This window comes from Rattus norvegicus, chromosome 5 (assembly GCF_021556685.1).
Source record: "Rattus norvegicus strain SHRSP/BbbUtx chromosome 5, alternate assembly SHRSP_T2T, whole genome shotgun sequence".
NCBI classification, from domain to species: Eukaryota; Metazoa; Chordata; class Mammalia; order Rodentia; family Muridae; genus Rattus; species Rattus norvegicus.
Window position 1 is genome coordinate 19,664,589 of NC_141538.1, and position 21,322 is coordinate 19,685,910.

The window sequence follows — 21,322 nt, forward strand, 5'->3', positions numbered from 1 at the left end:
GATCTCTAAGAATCCAACACAGAACAACTATATACAGTACACTACACTGGGTAGTGGTAATAAACAACCATGGTATCTATTTACTTACTTTATGTTACTAAATTAAAGTGTACTCCTACTTATCAAAAAGGTTGATTGTGAAAACTGCTGCCAGCAGTACCCTCACCCACTTTTTATTTTACTGTCTTCGCTACATCAAGTCAAATCAAGAGCAGGTTTATGCACCTATTCTGTAATGTCTGCAAAGTGACTAAGTTGCCCAAAGATGTATTTCTCAGGACATACCTGTTATTAAGTGATGTAATGTCAAGAAGGTGTAGAATGTATATATGTGCATATGTATGTTTTCTTAGAGAGAGAGAGAGAGAGAGAGAGAGAGAGAGAGAGAGAACAAGCAGTGATTGTTTCAAAACATTTACTTCCCATCATCACCTGGGAATAATTCTCCCAACTTTGATTTAAAATAGTGTAATAAACGATGTCTATTCAAAGTCCACATTAGGAATAAGCAAAATGAAAGAACATATTTGGAGTGAGAATCCTTTAATTATATTCATTTCCAGAGAACAATAAATACAAAAATCATAAAGAATATAAGTAACAGTAATATTTCTCTAGATACACACAGCACCTACTTTTATACAACTTAACAAGCAAACACTTTTATTCCCCCAGAAATTACCATTGGGAAGAGCTATACAACAGAAGAGAAGTTGCCATTAAATTAAAAACTATTTGCTTTTGACCCTAAAGACTGAGGTTCTCACTCCAGTGGTCCATTGGAGGTGCAGAAAGGCTGAAGAAGTCAGTTCAGCTTCGAGCAGCAGCAGTCTGGGGCTGCTCCGACTGGAGCTGTTTACCAAGATACTCCCTGGAAAACAAGAACATGGTAACACGGCAAATTAGGACTTCAATACAGAGAATCACTATCAAGACTCAAAACTTATTAATAAAACAACCCTGGAACCTACACATCTCCAACTTTCAAAAGCTCCCTATTGCAGGAATGCTACCTATCTCCACACACAAACCAGTCATGGCCCACACAGACAGCAGGTCTTCATGCAATGCCAATTGGGGAGTTGACTTTCCTGTTTACATGAAGGACTCGCTATTATAACTGCAGTCTGAGTTAACAACCGACTTATGAGTCAGAGGGGCTTCTTCATACCATGGAAAACATACTTCTTAATGTTAGAAAATGCACACATGTATAGCCTGGGGTGAACACAAGGCAATGAAAAGCAATACCTGACAATAACAGCAAAAGTCAGGACTCTTAACGGGAGCTACTCTTGTGGCCTACAAAGACCATAGTATTGCATGCATAGCTATCGCAGAGGCTAAGGAGTTTTCTCATTCTACATATGGGGTATAAATTACTTAAAAGTGATGGTCTCCAAACTGTCTAGATCCTTCAGGAAATGAATGACAGCTGGTTTTAGAGGTATAATCCTACAATCACAGCACTCTGTAGGCAGAGGCTGGAAGATTGTGAATTCAAATTTGACTCAAACTCAAGTACGAGTTTTAGGTTACATGTGAGAAAAAATTAAACATGTACCTACAATATGCATATTTTTAGCTTAAAATCACACATAAGAACCACTGAGGCAGAGGGTAAGGGTATGTTCTTTATTCCTCCTGCCCCCACCCCACCCCATGAATTGTCCAAACTTTTTTTTAACAATCAACAAATAAGGAAAAGAAACTATTTTTAAAGACTTCTAAATTGTCATTCCCTCCAGGAAAAAAGAAAAGAGCTTGGAGTGGGAAGCGGATTTGCATTCAAGCTCCCTCCAACTGCATCATTCTGAGACTGGAAGGCACATCTTCCTGCAAAGACTAACTAAGGCAGACATTGTGTATGAGGCACATAGCCTGACAAGGGAGCAAAATACCCAGGATCAGGGACGTATTCCCCACCTCCTACTGCATCAATTAGTCACTCAACCACTACTTGGGTGAGCACCACCAGCAAACGATCTTTGAGTGTCACCAAAGATGTGCTTTATTATCATTTTTGCCCCCAGTTGAATGTTCTTAAGATTGACTTTGGGTGTTAAAACATGTATTATTCCTGCGGTCTGAGGAACTACTCTGACATATGTATACAATGAGGTTATTATTTCCAACAAGGTAGTCATGTATTGCTAATGTAAATAAAGGCAGAGTCACAGGAATGATTTTGAAGGAGCTTATGCTGAGGTCTTCATGACCGCAAATGTCAATGCAAACTACATGGCCCTGTAATCAGGTCTACCCAGATCAGAGGGAAAGTATATGCCTTGATGGCCCAGTGGGAAGGTGGTCTATTGTGATTGGTACTCATAAGGGATATCATAAAAGGTGAAAAGTCTTTCATTTATTTGTTCACAGGTTTCTCTGGTTGATACAAAACACTCTTTTCTAGTTATATAAGGTGGCTATGTGATCACTTTAGGAGTGACACCTACCTGAGCTACACTGGTGGTGCAATACAATAGGCTCAATAATATTCTCTCACGTGACCTTTTGCCTGCTTTTGATCTCTTTAGTGGCATGAGCTTAGCAACTGGTATGATATGAAAGAAGAGCGCTACGGCAACAGAAGCAGCTAGAAAATTCTGTAACATAACCAGTAGTTGTCTAGCAATGGCAGAAACAACTAAGGAAAGCAGAAGGAAAAAGAAGGCGAGAGGTTTGAGAGTTGACACTAAAGAACAAAAGACTATTAAGAGTAAAGGACAAGAAATGAAAGACTCTAAAAGTTGGCAGAGTTCTAGAGAGCTGCTGCATTAAAGGCCAAGGATTTCAGACTCATGTCCAGGAGCTACAACACTAGTCACTGTCAGGAGCTAGACTCCCACTTCCTTGACCTACACAGAATTTAACACCACCATGGTTCCCAATTCAAATCTGCCACATTCAGTGTCACGTGCTGCTGCTTACAGATATTTTTAGTTGCCACCAACTGCTGTCAGAAACCAAGGGTGACAAGAGCTTGCTCTCACCTGCCCTCTACACCCATGTGGAGAGAGTAAAGGAGCCCAGGCAGTTTATAACAAAATTAAGAGAGTACTAAAGTACAGCAAAGTTGAATTGTTCTGACATTGGACAAGTTCATACACAGCTTCCTCTTTGCTCCTTTCCTGTGACCATCTGTTGCCAGGAAAGCCATTCCATTTCTAATTCTCATTTTTTCATACATATAAGTTGACTGAGAATCACTCAGTTCATGACTTGTGAGTCTGACAGATTCCAATTCCTAGAACACGGTGATGCACACCTTTAATGTAGCACTTGGGAAGCAGAGACAGATTTCTCAGAGTTTGAGGCAAGTCTAGTCAACATAGTGAATTCCATGCTGGCCAATGCTACACAGAGAAACATTTTCTCAAATGAAGGAAGATTGAGAGCCAGTGATGTTTCCTCTTCTGACTGATGAGTTTTCCTTGTTCAGAACTTGGAGAAGAATTAGGACATGCACAGATCCAGAGGCCTTGGGAGGATTTCATAAAGGCTTCTAAGTCTCCTGAGCCATTCTCAATACCCTACCTTGCACAAGGGAATGTTAATAGGCCTAATCTCACGAGGGTCTCCTGCAGGTGTTCACAGCTACTCTAATTCAAGAAAGCAAGGGTCAGAAATCCTGAAAACTATTCTATCATTCCTACAAGGCTATGAATAGACATGGTGGGATGAAATATTGGGGTTCTACTTTTAAAGCTTCAAGAGACCCAGGTCATGTGAACCCTCACAACAAAAATCCCTTCCGGCTGACATAACTAAAGTATTATTTATTTGCTTGTAGGAACACTATACTATGTATATGCTATATACAGTATACTAAATATACTATGATAGCTTTTTAAATGAGTTCAATATTTTTAAATATTTTTAGTTTTTGAGAATTTCACACAATATATTTTGAACATATCCATCCTCCTACCCTCTCCTCCCACCAAGACCTACCTCTATCTACCTACTCTCTCAATTTCCTGTTCTCTTTTCATCAATAAACTACTGAGTCCAACTTATACTACCCTTAACCTCCCTAGGGTCCATATCCTTAAAAGACCCCAACTCTCCAGAAGTCATCAACTGTCCATGTTTCTCAGATGGGGTGAAGGTTCATGACAATTCCCCCTCCTCCCCACCACAATGCTACAATGTTGACTAGCAAGAAACAGGGTCCCCTGGAGATTTTCTAAAGATAATAGGATCTCTGCACTCATAACACTCACAGAAGCTGTGGTTTCCTGCACTAGACATTTGTAAATATAATTTAATTTTGTATTTTTAATTTTGAGTATGTACCCAACATAGGTGTTAGAAACTGAACTTGGGTTCTCTCTCAGAGCAGAATGTATTCCTAACTATTCAGCCATCTCTCTAGCCCTACTATGGCAATCTTTAACATACTAATTTCACCTATATAACTGGAAATACTTGTAACCTCAGCTATACAAATTAATGTCAAGGAAATGAAATTTTGACTATAACTGAGCAATAATTATAATATGCTTTTACCATTTACCTATCCTGTCTGGAGAATGAAGTGAAAATAAATAATAATTAAAATGAAGTGTGGCATGTGATTAAGGCGGAATTTCCAACAGTTCCTGAAATGGTCCAAAACATACATGTCAGCCATGTGTATGTATTTATGGGAATATGATCTCAGCATTGATGCCTATAAAACCAAAATATTCATCAATTCTGAAAATGTTGAACAATCTTCATTCCCCACAGTACCATTCAGCCAAGATTTAATTCTTTTTATGTAAAAACACACTCTTTAGTGTGCACACATTCTACCTTTATTAAATGCTAAAATCACATGCATACCAAAATTTGTTTTAAAACAAACTTGTTTATTTATTATCAGTAAATGTTTGGCTGTATACCTACTTTATAAGCTATATTTCCAAGTCACTGAAAGCTGCTTGAACTAAACAGTGTCACTGGTGGGCAGTTTAAGAAGCTTTGGTCAAACAGAAGGAAGATGACCTAAGTGCTCTCTGCACTGTTAGTTAACAACTCACATCTCTTTGTTAGTAGTTGTTATTCCACTTTCACTGTGAACTAAGGAGCAGTGAGATGTGAAAGGTACCCTAAATCCCCTGGGCCCCTAAAAGGGGTGGCAGGCACATTCCCAGCCTCCCAGACAAGGGTCTCATTAGCTGCAGCACCCCACAAACCTTTGTAGAGCGGTTTAAGACATACCAAGCCTCGTAGAGCCCAGCCCCTCCTCCACAGGTGAGGACATGGCCACAGGTTACACAGGCTCAAGACAGATCAGTCACAGAGGACAACGCCCCAAACCCCTTCTCCACAGGTGAGGATGTGACTAAAGGCCATGTAGGCTCAAGACAGATCAGTCGTAGAGACAGGACCATGTCCCCGAATACGTAGATGAGGTAACCCACCCAAAAAAAGTATTTAAGGGTCCTGTTCAGAATTAAAGGTGTGCAGGAATTATTCCATTGTCCATTGAGCTTCTGTCATAAGAGCTATAACATCGCCACTTGGGGAAGAGATCTGCTCTCCCCAAAATCAGCACCAGAAGTTTCCCTGCACCCCTCACCTGCTAGTCACTCTCCTGCTGCCTCAGCCCTGCTTGAGCAACCAAAAGACAGGTTATGGTGGAAAAGAGAAGAACTGGCAGCTGGAAGCAGCAAAAGCTGTCCCCCTCCCTGCCTGAGTTCTCCCTACCTCACATGAACCTGAGCACCTGGCCAGGTCAGAGATCTCTGTGAAGCGCCCTAAAGCGCCAGAGCCCTACTGTGAACAACTGAACTTTGACAGTAGGGGCTGAAACCCTTTTGGACAGAGCAGGTGTAATCTTCAAACCCCTCTCCACAGGGAAGCAAGAACAATTTAACTTTATAGATTGTAGAATGATTACAAGTAAAGAGGCACATATTTCAGAAAACAGGAAGAAAAACATTCGACCAGTCTACTGAGTGTGAGGCACTGACTCAGCTGACAGCAGTGGAAATGTCCATTCTCATCATTAAATGAAGCGGGTTTATTGACTCAAAAGCATAAACAAAAGGGTGGGCAGTAAATACCTTATAATTTACTTTCATTAAATTGTATTTTCATGGGAAAATAATCTCTAACTTCTATTAAAGACTGGACGGGAGGACTTTTCTAATAGCTTTATAATGCCTAACACATGAACAGCCTGTAAGAATCAAAAGGACTTTCAGAAAAATCATAACTGTGACGAGAAGTTGGTGTGGTAAGCCACATTTTTCACAATATAACTACCTTAAATAATCAAAACAAGAACTTAACCTCATCTTCCTCCCTCCCTCCCTCCCTCCCTTCCTTCCAACAAGGATACTCAATTTACTAGGCATTAGAAATGGAAATAGGATAATATCCTCCCTGGCTATGAATGTCAGTGGCCTGACATTCGTGCTTCTTTCCCAGATAGAATTCTTTACTTAGACATCACACTGTCTCAGGCTAGAATTTAGTTTCCTCTGCAACTAAAATACAAACTGCTGATTCAAAAGGCATTATATAAATAAAAATTAAAATCCCAATAGATATTTTGCAACGTTTAAAAAAATTCACTCAGATAAAAATGAATTTTAAAAAAAAATGCATGCTGGTACCCAAATCCTGTGGGGAAGAGAGCTGAACAAAGAAAAGGTCAGCCAAGACTGTCCCACCTGGGGATCCATCCCATATACAGACACCAAACCCAGTCACTATTGCCGATGCCAAAAAGTGCTTGCTGACAGGAGCCTGATATAGCTGTCTTCTGAGAGGCTCTGCCAGAGCCCTATTGATACAGATGAGGATGCCTGCAGCTAGCCATTGCACTGAGCACAGGGACCCCAGTGGGGGAGTGAGAGAAAGGATTAAAGGAGGTGAAGGTGTTTGCAACCTCATGGAAAAACAACAATATCAATCAACCAGACCCTGCCCCCCACCCCAGAGCTCCTGGGGACTAAACCACCAATCAAAAGAGTACATAATGGAAGGACCCATCGCTCAGGCCACATCTGCAGCAGAGGATGGCATTGTCTGGCATCAATAGAAGGAGAAGCTGTGGTCCTGTGAAGGCTCGTTTCCCCAATGTAGTGGGATGCCAGAGTGTTAAGGTGGGATTGGGTGGGTGGGAGTGGGAGCATCTCCATAGACATAAGAGGAGGGGAGAGGGAAATGAGAAAGGGAGGGGAAAGGGATGACATTTGAAGTGTAAATTCATAAAATATCCAATAAAAATAAATTTTTTAAAAAAGGAGAATGCAAAGATGAATATGATTACAATGTATATACATATATAAAACTCTCAAAGAATAAGCAAAAATGTACTTCTAAAATTATCTATGTCCTTTAGTAGCATGACTATTTGTTTTCAAATATATAAATTCATGCATAACCATTTTAATCACTGTCTCTATGGTTATACACAATCTTAGGAGAACAAAGCCGTAGGAGTGGGAATTTTTGTTATATTAATTTTCCTACATATATAAAAGAGCTAAAGAGGGAAACACTCAGAATTTACTCTGCTTGAGAAAAAGACTGAAAGGTAATCTAGAAACACAAACAGAAAATTCTACATGACATCCTCTATGACCAAATTCACTATTTCTTCCCTGAAGTCCTGGGCTGTCCATATGCACACACTGCTGCTTCTGAATTGGAGGGTCACATTTAGTAATCATTCTGTCAGTGACAAAGGATGACATTTCAGGGCGTGAAGCTGGGCGTATGAGCAGAGCACACCAACGGTCTCCAGAACCAACACTCATTCTTTACACGCTTTTGCCACATGTATGTAACACACCACTACTGAAAGGAACAAAGTATGACATCAAGAATGCAACTGTGGAGAAGGGGATTCTAAGGTGTTTGGTGTCAGTCACAAGGACTGCCTGCATCAAACCTCCTGAAGTGAGGGCTCCCACGTCTATCAGCCATATCTTGCCCTCAGGCAAGCACATACTCCTCCTTACTCCCCACCCACACTTGTGGATCTGTAAAGTATTACTCCACTCCATAGAGATAGCAAATGAAAAGGGGAAAGTAATAACTTTTCTAACACGTACAAAGAAATAATTTCAAAATCAATTAAAACACTGAAAAAAATTAAGCATTTTCACACTGTGTATAACTCTAGATCCCATGCTTTATAAACTCAAATCTAAAGAAACTTGCAATTTAACTTCTTAAAAAAAGACTCTAAATCAAGATTCATGGCTGACCAAATATATAATGAACACTTTAAATAAAAGTTTGAAATTATACTTCAAATTTTTATATTTATTACAGAAACTAAATTTTTTACTTTGTATAAATATAAACAATTTCCAGAGAACTTCACAATATGAATAAACATGAAAAACACCACATCTATTTTAGTGGGCTTTTTTTAAAGAGAGAGAAAGAACAGCAGTAAATTCATGGCCAGCAGATCTGGAATACATACTAAATTCTAGACTATCCCAGATTACAGAGTGAAATCCTGTCTCAAAAAAACAACCAAAAACACCAACCAAGCAAACCAAAGCAAAGCACTACTATGCTACCTTAGGAAAACTGAAAGGCAGTTTATACCAGCAGTTACAACCATGTTGCATGTGGACACTAGACCGAGATAGACATCCAACTGCCCTTCCACTGGAGAGAGAGTGTGCAGAAGACTTATGTTCCATATGACACTCTAGTCTACATTAATCTGACATAGAAATAAATTGCCATTACTTGAGTAATTTTCATTCTCTGGTATAAGCATCCATGAAAATGTGGGGAAAAAAAGCTACATCAAAATGTAAAAGTCACAACTGAGTTCTAATCTTTCTGTAAAAATCTGTTTATAAAGAAGGAACAGAGAAACACTAACACTAATGTCCAAGTCACCAAAGTAAAAGTAGACTGTCAATAGTGGGGAAGAATTACAAAAGGTGTATTCCCACCAGCTACCTGAGGAGATACAAACCAGCTTCTACCTACACAATCAATCGCAAGCATAAGTCAGGCATAAACAACATACCATGGACAAGGGGAAAAACCCTTCAATGTATGATCATTTAACAATGAAAATCCTCAACCAAAATCATTTTCTACTGGCAAAGAATAAGATCAGCATTCAGTTGCAAATACTTTTTTTTATCATGTCAGAAGTAAACATTTAAGCAAACAAAAAAAGAAAAACACTATGCCGGAGGACATTTAATGGGAAGGCAAAAAGAACATTGTTTTGCTTAATTACTAATATATAAATTGCACTATGGCATTTATAGTTTCAAAAAGAAGGGAAATTAAACTTATTTTTAAAGAAACCTTAGAAAAACATCTAGGAAATAAATTTAAGTTCATAGTCACAATAGCCTCCAACTATTAAATGTGAACATTTGTCAAACTAAGAGATATTAACTATATTAACTAGAGATATATACTCTGTGTGTATGTGTATTAAATACAAAATGTTAAACTCCTAAATTACTGATTTATGTTGAAAAACCTAACTCCAAACGCAATGACACAAAGAGAAACCCAGTGACACAGTCTGTGTTTTTAGTGACACCCAAAGTTTGTCCATGTTCTGAGTTGATATAAAGCCACTCTGTAGGGCCCGCTGCTTTGTTCATGTTCTTCTTGCACAAGTTAGGAAAAAGTAGCAACATTTCAGAATCTCACACACACACACACACACACACACACACACACACACACACCCCACCCCCTCTGCTAACACTGGCTCCAGGAGCTCTCAGACTTACTATACGAGATCCATTATCCAGAAAGGAGCCATAGACATTTGTTTTTTTAAAACAAACAAACAAACAAAAAAAAAACCATAAACAGGCTGGAGAAACGGCTCCCCAGTGAAAGGGCAATGGCTCCTCTTCCAGAGAACCCAGGTTGAGTTCCCAAGACCAACAGAGCAGCTCATAACCTTCTGAAGCTCCAATTCTAGCCTCTGCATGCACATATTTATACAAACAAAACACTCATACACATAAAAAAAATCTTTAAACAACAGAAAAAAAAAAGCCTTTTCAATTTCTTTTAATTCATCTAAGCCTCAAACAACAGGATACAATACAAAACACCCTGCAATTATTCCCCTAAATGTAGCCTTCCTCACTGGTGCGTACTCTGAACCTTTAAGTTATTTCCTGAGTCTTAATAAAAACAGAGAGCACTACAGTTTTCTATTGTGGGAGCTGACCATGCCCTGGAGAGTATTTCTAGCACCCAGAATCTCCTTGCAACATCTCAGTACCATTAGGTACTGAAACCTTAAAGCACTGCCTTAAATAAACCATGCTCGATCTTCCTGGTTCCTGCGGCTGCAGAGAGCTCGTGGGCAGCACCCCGCGAGCAAACTTGAGCCTCGGGACCACAGGTAAGACCAACTTTTCTGCTGCAAGAGACCTGCCTGGTGAACTCGGGACACACAGAGGCAGAATTCCTCTAGGACCGGGCACTTCCTCTGTTTACCGGGAGTCCCACACCCGCGGATCCCAGCCCGCAGCAGCTCTCTGCTCCCAGACCCCATGGGAGAGAGACCTCACCGCCTGGTCAGGTGGGCACTCCTGAGGCTGCAGAGCGGAAGAGACCACCAACACTGCCCACCCCTGCCCACATCCCTGGCCCAAGAGGAAACTGTATAAGGCCTCTGGGTTCCCGTGGGGGAGGGCCCAGGAGCGGCAGGACCCCTGCGCCTGAGACACCTCCGGAACCTGAAGGAACAGACCGGATAAACAGTTCTCTGCACCCAAATCCCGTGGGAGGGAGAGCTAAACCTTCAGAGAGGCAGACACGCCTGGGAAACCAGAAGAGACTGCACTCTGAACACATCTCGGACGCCAGAGGAAAACACCAAACGCCATCTGGAACCCTGGTGCACTGAAGCTCCCGGAAACGGCGGCGCAGATCTTCCTGGTTGCTGCCACCGCAGAGAGCTCAAGGGCAGCACCCCGCAAGCGAACTTGAGCCTCAGGACCACAGGTAAGACCAACTTTTCTGCTGCAAGTGACCTGCCTGGTGAACTCAAGACACAGGCCCACAGGAACAGCTGAAGACCTGTAGAGAGGAAAAACTACACGCCCGAAAGCAGAACACTCTGTCCCCATAACTGGCTGAAAGAAAACAGGAAAACAGGTCTACAGCACTCTTGACACACAGGCTTATAGGACAGTCTAGCCACTGTCAGAAATAGCAGAACAAAGTAACACTAGAGATAATCTGATGGCGAGAGGCAAGCGCAGGAACCCAAGCAACAAAAACCAAGACTACCTGGCATCATCGGAGCCCAATTCTCCGCAAACGTGGAAAGCAAACATGGAAAATCCAAACACACCAGAAAAGCAAGATCTAGTTTCAAAATCATATTTGATCATGATGCTGGAGGACTTCAAGAAAGACGTGAAGAACTCCCTTGGAGAACAAGAAGAATCGTTTCTCGGCCTTTAGGCTAAGATCAAGTGTAGTGGAGAACAAGTAGGAGCCTACAGAGAGGAATCGCAAAAATCCCTGAAAGAATTCCAGGAAATCATAAATAAACAAGTAGAATCCCATAGGGAGGAGTCACAAAAATCCATGAAAGAATTCCAGGAAATCATAAATAAACAAGTAGAAGCCCATAGAGAGGAGTCACAAAAATCCCTGAAAGAATTCCAGGAAAACACAATCAAACAGTTGAAGGAATTAAAAATGGAAATAGAAGCAATCAAGAAAGAACACATGGAAACAACCCTGGATATAGAAAACCAAAAGAAGAGACAAGGAGCTGTACATACGAGCTTCACCAACAGAATACAAGAGATGGAAGAGAGAATCTCAGGAGCAGAAGATTCCATAGAAATCATTGACTCAACTGTCAAAGATAATGTAAAGCGGAAAAAGCTACTGGTCCAAAACATACAGGAAATCCAGGACTCAATGAGAAGATCAAACCTAAGGATAATAGGTATAGAAGAGAGTGAAGACTCCCAGCTCAAAGGACCAGTAAATATCTTCAACAAAATCATAGAAGAAAACAACCCGAACCTAAAGAAAGAGATACCCATAGGCATACAAGAAGCCTACAGAACTCCAAATAGATTGGACCAGAAAAGAAACTCCTCCCGTCACATAATAGTCAAAACACCAAACGCACAAAATAAAGAAAGAATATTACAAGTAGTAAGGGAAAAAGGTCAAGTAACATATAAAGGCAGACCTATCAGAATCACACCAGACTTTTCGCCAGAAACTATGGGGGCCAGAAGATCCTGGGCTGATGTCATACAGACCCTAAGAAAACACAAATGCCAGCCAAGGTTACTGTATCCTGCAAAACTCTCAATTAACATAGATGGAGAAACCAAGATATTCCATGACAAAACCAAATTTACACAATATCTTTCTACAAATCCAGCACTACAAAGGATAATAAATGGTAAGGCCCAACATAAGGAGGCAAGCTATACCCTAGAAGAAGCAAGAAACTAATCGTCTTGGCAACAAAACAAAGAGAAGAAAAGCACATAAACATAACCTCACATCCAAATATGAATATAAGAGGAAGCAATAATCACTATTCCTTAATATCTCTCAACATCAATGGCCTCAACTCCCCAATAAAAAGACATAGATTAACAAACTGGATACGCAACGAGGACCCTGCATTCTGCTGCCTACAGGAAACACACGTCAGAGACAAAGACAGACACTGCCTCAGAGTGAAAGGCTGGAAAACAACTTTCCAAGCAAATGGTCGGAAGAAGCAAGCTGCAGTAGCCATTCTAATATCAAATAAAATCAATTTTCAACTAAAAGTCATCAAAAAAGATAAGGAAAAACACTTCTTATTCATCAAAGGAAAAATCCACCAAGATGAACTCTCCATCCTAAATATCTATGCCCCAAATACAAGGGCACCTACATACGTAAAAGAAACCTTACAAAAGCTCAAAACACACATTGCACCTCACACAATAATAGTAGGAGATTTCAACACCCCACTCTCATCAATGGACAGATCATTGAAACAGAAATTAAACAGAGACATAGACAGACTAAGAGAAGTCATGAGCCAAATGGACTTAACAGATATTTATAGAACATTCTATCCTAAAGCAAAAGGATATACCTTTCTCAGCTCCTCATGGTACTTTCTCCAAAATTGACCATATAATTAGTCAAAAAACGGGCCTCAACAGGTACAGAAAGATAGAAATAATCCCATGCGTGCTATCAGACCACCACGGCCTAAAACTGGTCTTCAATAACAATAAGGGAAGAATGCCCACATATACGTGGAAATTGAACAATGCTCTACTTAATGATAACCTGGTCAAGGAAGAAATAAAGAAAGAAATTAAAGACTTTTTAGAATTTAATGAAAATGAAGGTACAGCATACCCAAACGTATGGGACACAATCGAAGCTGTGCTAAGAGGAAAACTCATAGCGCTGAGTGCCTGCAGAAAGAAACAGGAAAGAGCATATGTCAGCAGCTTGACAGCACACCTAAAAGCTCTAGAACAAAAAGAAGCAAATACACCCAGGAGGAGTAGAAGGCAGGAAATAATCAAACTCAGAGCTGAAATCAACCAAGTAGAAACAAAAAGGACCATAGAAAGAATCAACAGAACCAAAAGTTGGTTCTTTGAGAAAATCAACAAGATAGATAAACCCTTAGCCAGACTAACGAGAGGGCACAGAGAGTGTGTCCAAATTAACAAAATCAGAAACGAAAAGGGAGACATAACTACAGATTCAGAGGAAATTCAAAAAATCATCAGATCTTACTATAAACGCCTATATTCAACAAAACTTGAAAATCTTCAGGAAATGGACAATTTCCTAGACAGATACCAGGTATCGAAGTTAAATCAGGAACAGATAAACCAGTTAAACAACCCCATAACTCCTAAGGAAATAGAAGCAGTCATTAAAGGTCTCCCAACCAAAAAGAGCTCAGGTCCAGACGGGTTTAGTGCAGAATTCTATCAGACCTTTATAGAAGACCTCATACCAATATTATCCAAACTATTCCACAAAATTGAAACAGATGGAGCACTACCGAATTCCTTCTATGAAGCCACAATTACTCTTATACCTAAACCACACAAAGACCCAACAAAGAGAGTGAACTTCAGACCAATTTCCCTTATGAATATCGACGCAAAAATACTCAATAAAATTCTGGCAAACCGAATCTGAGAGCACATCAAAACAATCATCCACCATGATCAAGTAGGCTTCATCCCAGGCATGCAGGGATGGTTTAATATACGGAAAACCATCAACCTGATCCATTATATAAACAAACTGAAAGAACAAAACCACATGATCATTTCATTAGATGCTGAGAAAGCATTTGAACAAAATTCAACACGCCTTCATGATAAAAGTCCTGGAAAGAATAGGAATTCAAGGCCCATACCTAAACATAGTAAAAGCCATATACAGCAAACCAGTTCCTAACATTAAACTACATGGAGAGAAACTTGAAGTAATCCCACTAAAATCAGGGACTAGACAAGGCTGCCCACTCTCTCCTTACTTATTCAATATAGTTCTTGAAGTTCTAGCCAGAGCAATCAGACAACAAAAGGAGTTCAAGGGGATACAGATCGGAAAAGAGGAAGTCAAAATATCACTATTTGCAGATGACATGACAGTATATTTAAGTGATCCCAAAAGTTCCACCAGAGAACTACTAAAGCTGATAAACAACTTCAGCAAAGTGGCTGGGTATAAAATTAACTCAAATAAATCAGTAGCCTTCCTCTACACAAAAGAGAAACACGCCGAGAAAGAAATTAGGGAAACGACACCCTTCATAATAGACCCAAATAATATAAAGTACTTCGGTGTGACTTTAACCAAGCAAGTAAAAGATTTGTACAATAAGAACTTCAAGACACTGAAGAAAGAAATTGAAGAAGACCTCAGAAGATGGAAAGATCTCCCATGCTCATGGATTGGCAGGATTAATATAGTAAAAATGGCCATTTTACCAAAAGCAATCTACAGATTCAATGCAATCCCCATCAAAATACCAATCCAATTCTTCAAAGAGTTAGACAGAACAATTTGCAAATTCATCTGGAATAACAAAAAACCCAGGATAGCTAAAACTATCCTCAACAATAAAAGGACTTCAGGGGGAATCACTATCCCTGAACTCAAGCAGTATTACAGAGCAATAGTGATAAAAACTGCATGGTATTGGTACAGAGACAGACAGATAGACCAATGGAATAGAATTGAAGACCCAGAAATGAACCCACACACCTATGGTCACTTGATTTTTGACAAAGGAGCCAAAACCATCCAATGGAAAAAAGATAGCATTTTCAGCAAATGGTGCTGGTTCAACTGGAGGGCAACATGTAGAAGAATGCAGATCGATCCATCCTTATCACCCTGTACAAAGCTTAAGTCCAAGTGGATCAAGGACCTCCACATCAAACCAGACACACTCAAACTAATAGAAGAAAAACTAGGGAAGCATCTGGAACACATGGACACTGGAAAAAATTTCCTGAACAAAACACCAATGGCTTATGCTCTAAGATCAAGAATCAACAAATGGCATCTCATAACACTGCAAAGCTTCTGTAAGGCAAAGGACACTGTGGTTAGGACAAAACGGCAACCAACAGATTGGGAAAAGATCTTTACCAATCCTACAACAGATAGAGACCTTATATCCAAAATATACAAAGAACTCAAGAAGTTAGACCGCAGGGAGACAAATAGCCCTATTAAAAAATGGGGTTCAGAGCTAAACAAACAATTCACAGCTGAGGAATGCCGAATGGCTGAGAAACACCTAAAGAAATGTTCAACATCTTTAGTCATAAGGGAAATGCAAATCAAAACAACCCTGAGATTTTACCTCACGCCAGTGAGAATGGCTAAGATCAAAAACTCAGGTAACAGCAGATGCTGGCGAGGATGTGGAGAAAGAGGAACACTCCTCCATTGTTGGTGGGATTGCAGACTGGTACAACCATTCTGGAAATCAGTCTGGAGGTTCCTCAGAAAACTGGACATTGAACTGCCTGAGGATCCAGCTATACCTCTCTTGGGCATATACCCAAAAGATGCCCCAACATATAAAAAAGACACGTGCTCCACTATGTTCATAGCAGCCTTATTTATAATAGCCAGAAGCTGGAAAGAACCCAGATGCCCTTCAACAGAGGAATGGATACAGAAAATGTGGTACATCTACACAATGGAATATTACTCAGCTATCAAAAACAATGACTTTATGAAATTCGTGGCCAAATGGTTGGAACTGGAAAATATCCTGAGTAAGCTAACCCAATCACAGAAAGACATACATGGTATGCACTCATTGATAAGTGGCTATTAGCCCAAATGCTTGAATTACCCTAGATCCCTACAACAAATGAAACTCAAGACGGATGATCAAAATGTGAATGCTTCACTCCTTCTTTTAAAGAGGAACAAGAATACCCTTGGCAGGGAAGAGAGAGGCACAGATTAAAACAGAGACTGAAGGAACACCCATTCAGAGCCTACCCCACATGTGGCCCATACATATACAGCCACCCAATTAGACAAGATGGATGAAGCAAAGAAGTGCAGGCCGACAGGAGCCGGATGTAGATCTCTCCTGAGAGACACAGCCAGAATACAGCAAATACAGAGGCGAATGCCAGCAGCAAACCACTGAACTGAGAATAGGACCCCCGTTGAAGGAATCAGAGAGAGAACTGGAAGAGCTTGAAGGAGCTTGAGACCCCATATGTACAACAATGCCAAGCAACCAGAGCTTCCAGGGACTAAGCCACTACCTAAAGACTATACATGGACTGACCCTGGACTCTGACCCCATAGGTAGCAATGAATATCCTAGTAAGAGCACCAGTGGAAGGGGAAGCCCTGGGTCCTGCTAAGACTGAATCCCCAGTGAACTAGTCTATGGGGGGAGGGCGGCAATGGGGGGAGGGTTGGGAGGGGAACACCCATAAGGAAGGGGAGGGGGGAGGGGGATGTTTGCCCGGAAACCATGAAAGGGAATAACATTTGAAATGTATATAAGAAATACTCAAGTTAATAAAAAATAAATAAATAAATAAACCATGCTCATTTCTGCTTCCTGTTTTTTTTTTCTGTCTCATTCCTTTACATCTGAATTACTAATTAACCCCAATAATCAGCTGCATAGCTGGCTCCTTACCACTGTCACCTCAGCATAACTGGTGTTTGGCCTATTTTGAGAAGCCTGTCTAGTTTACCTATATAAAGATGCACCTACTTCTGTTTTACCTTTAGCCCAGCACCTAACAGAAACAATGTAAACTTATTCGAAGACACTGTTGCAAGCCTGGGTAATGTTGTCAGTGTCTATGGGAACACAGCTTGCTGGCAGGACTGTAACATTTAACACACAAGGTAACAGCAGCACAACTAGATACTATCCTGTACTGTATAACTGACCCAATCTAATGTACCATTCATTTTTCCTGAAAATACTGATGACATTTCCGTCAGTTATAAAGGATTTATATTTATTCCTTGTACTTTAACAAAACAGCCTCAAGCTAGAACACTCCAGTATAATGCAACCACATGATCTGTTCCAAGTGCTGAAGAGCCAACCCACAGCTGAAACAGCTGTTCCACAGGGAATCATTACTTGTTCTGTACAGTGCACATCATGTTCAGTCTTTAGAAGGGATACAAAAAGATCAATAATTTGAATTTAAAAAATAAAGGGATAGGAAAAAGGTATGACTCTGACTATATCAAAAGCATTTTAAAAGCATCAAAAGTAATTAATGAAGCATGACCATGGATTCTGAGTCAATAAACAGGCTTCCAGTGTCTTCCTATAAACTGGTACAATGCAGTTGTACACTCAGGTTACACTTTAAACACCCTGCAGATCTGGGATTTTGCCACAAGGGCCTTTTCAGTTACAGTGAAGTAATTTTGGTATTGGAAGTCTGTACCTTTCCTAAGACTATTAATGCAGCTCATCTCTATAAAATTAAGTCTTTGTTCTACATTAGCAATATGTCTGTAGACTTTTTTATAAAATCACTGATAAGTCACTGAAGTATTTATTTCCATGAGCACTCACAGGATAAGCATGTGAGAGTTTACAGAGCCATGTGCAGGTGAGATAGACATCAAGACATACCAGTTGTGCACCATGAGCTTCTGCACAGCCAGAAGAGCATTGTAGCGGACCTGCTGGTCTTCATGGTGCATGTGGTTCATCACCAGCTGCTTCCCACCGAGCTGCTCAATAACCCTGCAGAACAGGAAGACTTGGTGAAGATGTCATTTCTTTCAAATTGATGTTGGTTAGAAGTAAAGAGTCCAAGTACCAAATGCCCAAAGGATTTCTAAAACAAAAATCACAACTAACTGAAGTAAGCTCGCATTACATCTTCTATCACTCTCAATGTATTACAGAGTGTGGTGGTTGAATGAGGACAGACTACACAGGTTCATGAATCCACAGCTGATGAAACTATTTGGGAAAGATTAGGAAATGTATCACTAGGGGCAGGATAAAGATTTCAAGAGACTTGTGTCATTCCCACCATGCTCTCTGCCTCGAGTCCAGGTGAAAGTACAATACAGACATCGAGTGCCTACACTATGTCAGCCACTGTAATTTGAAATGTTATCTATTAGGTCACCTCAGCTATTAGTCAGACATATCACATTAAGCAGGTAATTTACAGTAATTGCCAAATACAAAGAGCATGTATAAATCCATTACAGCATTGTTGGTGATGAGCCAAAGACACACAGGCCATATTCTTTTGTGTAGCAAGCCCTGTTGCTTGGCTAATAATAGTAGGGGCCGTTCCTGCTCAATTCACTCTCCTCCCTGTCATCAAAGCAATCTTTGTAAAACCTTGAAGACCCTTTACCCCATTTGAAGTTCAGTAGCTCTGCTATTTAACAAAGGTACCAAAATCCTTAACACTGCCTTATCACATACTTTGAGCTCCTAGTCAGCTTCAGGGAAAAAGGCCTCATACTCCTGTCCTGTGGTCTTGCTCTGGACACTGAGCTCATAACCAATGAGAAGTACAATTACTCTGGCCTGAAAGCAGTTTACCTGATACATGCATTTTCTCCAAGAGGCATAACCTCTTGAACATGTAAACCTACAAGCACTTCAGCACTATATTCATGAACCATTTTAAACAGCAAAATTTAAAAAAAAAGCAGAGAGAAGATGCTAGCATGGCAACAGACAGACCGTGTAAACAGCACTTGTTTGTAGTAGAAGAGGGAACACAAGAAAGCAGAACTCAGCCTTGTTCACCTCAGAGGGGAATGTGTCCATCAGGGACTCAATGTTTTCCATGGCTCTGCATGTGTTCATGAATGACTGCAGAAGTAGCATATTTATATGAGCTTTAAAATGATATAATTTTAGCAAGTAAGCAAATGTCCTAGTTTGGAAGCCATGAACAATGAAAACAGCAATATACTTCAGAAAGCATGTATTTACTTCATATTATATGTAAAATTATGAGCGTAATATAGGACACTGCACAACCTGCCACAGTGGAAGAAAGCACTTCATGTAGGTTACTGTGACAAGCTCCAGGAAGCAATGCTCAGAGCCCAGGGCAAAACCCAACACTCCAGAGTACCCATATTGCACTAATAGTCACTAATGTTTGATAAAAAGCATAAAGGGTAATTTAATGTATATATAATTTATATAGTAATTGTAATGTTTGACATAATGTAAACAGCAAGCTTTAACAGTGTTTATTTTAAATGTAACAGTGGATTCTTATACTATGTTAAATAACCAAAATCTAAGTTAAAGATATAAGATGCTATATTTTCCTTCCTGCTTAAAGATTAAAAAGAAACAAAGTACTTCCTGCTACTGTTGGAAGGGGATCATGAAAATTATATTCTCACATACTAGTGTCTGGGAGTGTGAATTCATCTACATCATAATAATGTTTTTAAAACCTCATAAATATACTTTTATTTCCTTTTGTCTATTTCAGGGGATGGCAGAAAGTAATCAAAATGCACAACAGTTCATTCTGTTTTCACAACAATGAAAAATCAGAACCCAAGCAAATGTCAGTTTAACAAAAAAAGGGAAAGTAAAAGAAAGTGACAAAGCGTGAGTGATGTGGCCCCTTTCCAAAGGACAGAGAGACATTTGAGAAGTCACTGTCTGTGACTATGGTGCTAAAGGCCCTGCTTCTCTTCACACTTTCTACAATTAGCATCTGTAATGTTCAGAACTATAATTTTTTGGTTTGCTATAGAAAAAGTGTGTGCCACTATAAAAAATAATTTATTTGCATGTGCTTTGCTAAGCTTTGCATACTGAAGACCCATGTACCTGATGTAGAAATCTATATCTTAACAGAGCAAGCATGAGTTTTCTGGATAATTCTTTCCAGATTGATTATATCCTGCTGAATGGTGAATAATTTTCAGATAATCATTTTCAGAAGTTAACAGTTAATTTTAAGAAAGAATAGATAGAACCAGGTCATCACTGTTGTATAATAAATATAACAAAGACTTAGACATTAGTGTTTTAGTTTCAAGACAGTATATAGTGATTTATCAGCTTTTTTAAAAATAATCTTATATATCTATCAGTATTTCTACTCACAACTTACAGAAACTTGAGTCTGATTCGGCAGCCAAAGAACTGACAGAAAAGCAGGAGCAGTTTGGAAGCTGGAGAAGCATCTTTGACAGATTAAACTGGTAATTCAGGCAGCTGTGATGCAAGTGCTGTTCTAGTCTGTTCATGCTCAGACCTGACCCTCATGCCTGCTGCTTCTGTCTCCTTCATCGCCCACTCCTATGGAAGACTTGATGAGCTCAGGCCATGGGAGTGTGCCTAAATTTATGGAATTGGGGAAGGGAGTCACTGCCATCTTGACCATCTACAGTGTGGGTACAGAACATATGCCTTTTAAAATAATTTCTTCAACTCTAGGAAGGTGAGTTTTGATACTACTGAATTGCTTTAAGAAAAATAAAACTAAAAGCCCATTATGGCATTCCAGGTTTTGCAGGTACACTAGCCCCTTGTAAAGAGCTTGAAAGGGTGTTCAAGTTGCTGGCACACAGTTGTATTGAAGAGATAATATTAACTATGTAAGACATGAGTAGAGGACTAGTTAAGTCCAGCAGCTAATGCTATGTGGACAAAGGGGTGCCTAGTATTGAAATTGTCACAAGTATCAATATGACTCATCTATTATTTGAATATATTGAGTAAATTTTGTAGGAGGTCGGTGCTAGAGATGGAAACCTTATATGCTAGGCTATGCTCTGTCACTAAACCCCACAACCCAATGACAATTACTAAATTTGT

At 39.9% G+C, this 21,322-nt stretch overlaps 1 protein-coding gene across 13 annotated transcripts in view; it reads right to left on the reverse strand.

The window, feature by feature from the left end:
- Positions 1-524: 524 nt before the first annotated feature.
- The window catches only part of Atp6v1h (ATPase H+ transporting V1 subunit H), a 102,738-nt gene continuing 81,940 nt past the window's right edge, over positions 525-21,322 (reverse strand). For 10 of the 13 annotated variants that reach the window (XR_015619449.1, XR_015619447.1, XR_015619448.1 and 7 more), the window contains 2 exons: positions 18,131-18,244; positions 527-871 (listed from right to left, as the gene is read on the reverse strand). Coding sequence is in view for 9 of the 13 variants with exons in the window: in XM_087547827.1 (XP_087403953.1) it covers positions 811-871; positions 18,131-18,244 (175 nt within the window). In the remaining 4 variants the exon portion in view is untranslated. 13 annotated transcript variants of the gene reach the window in all.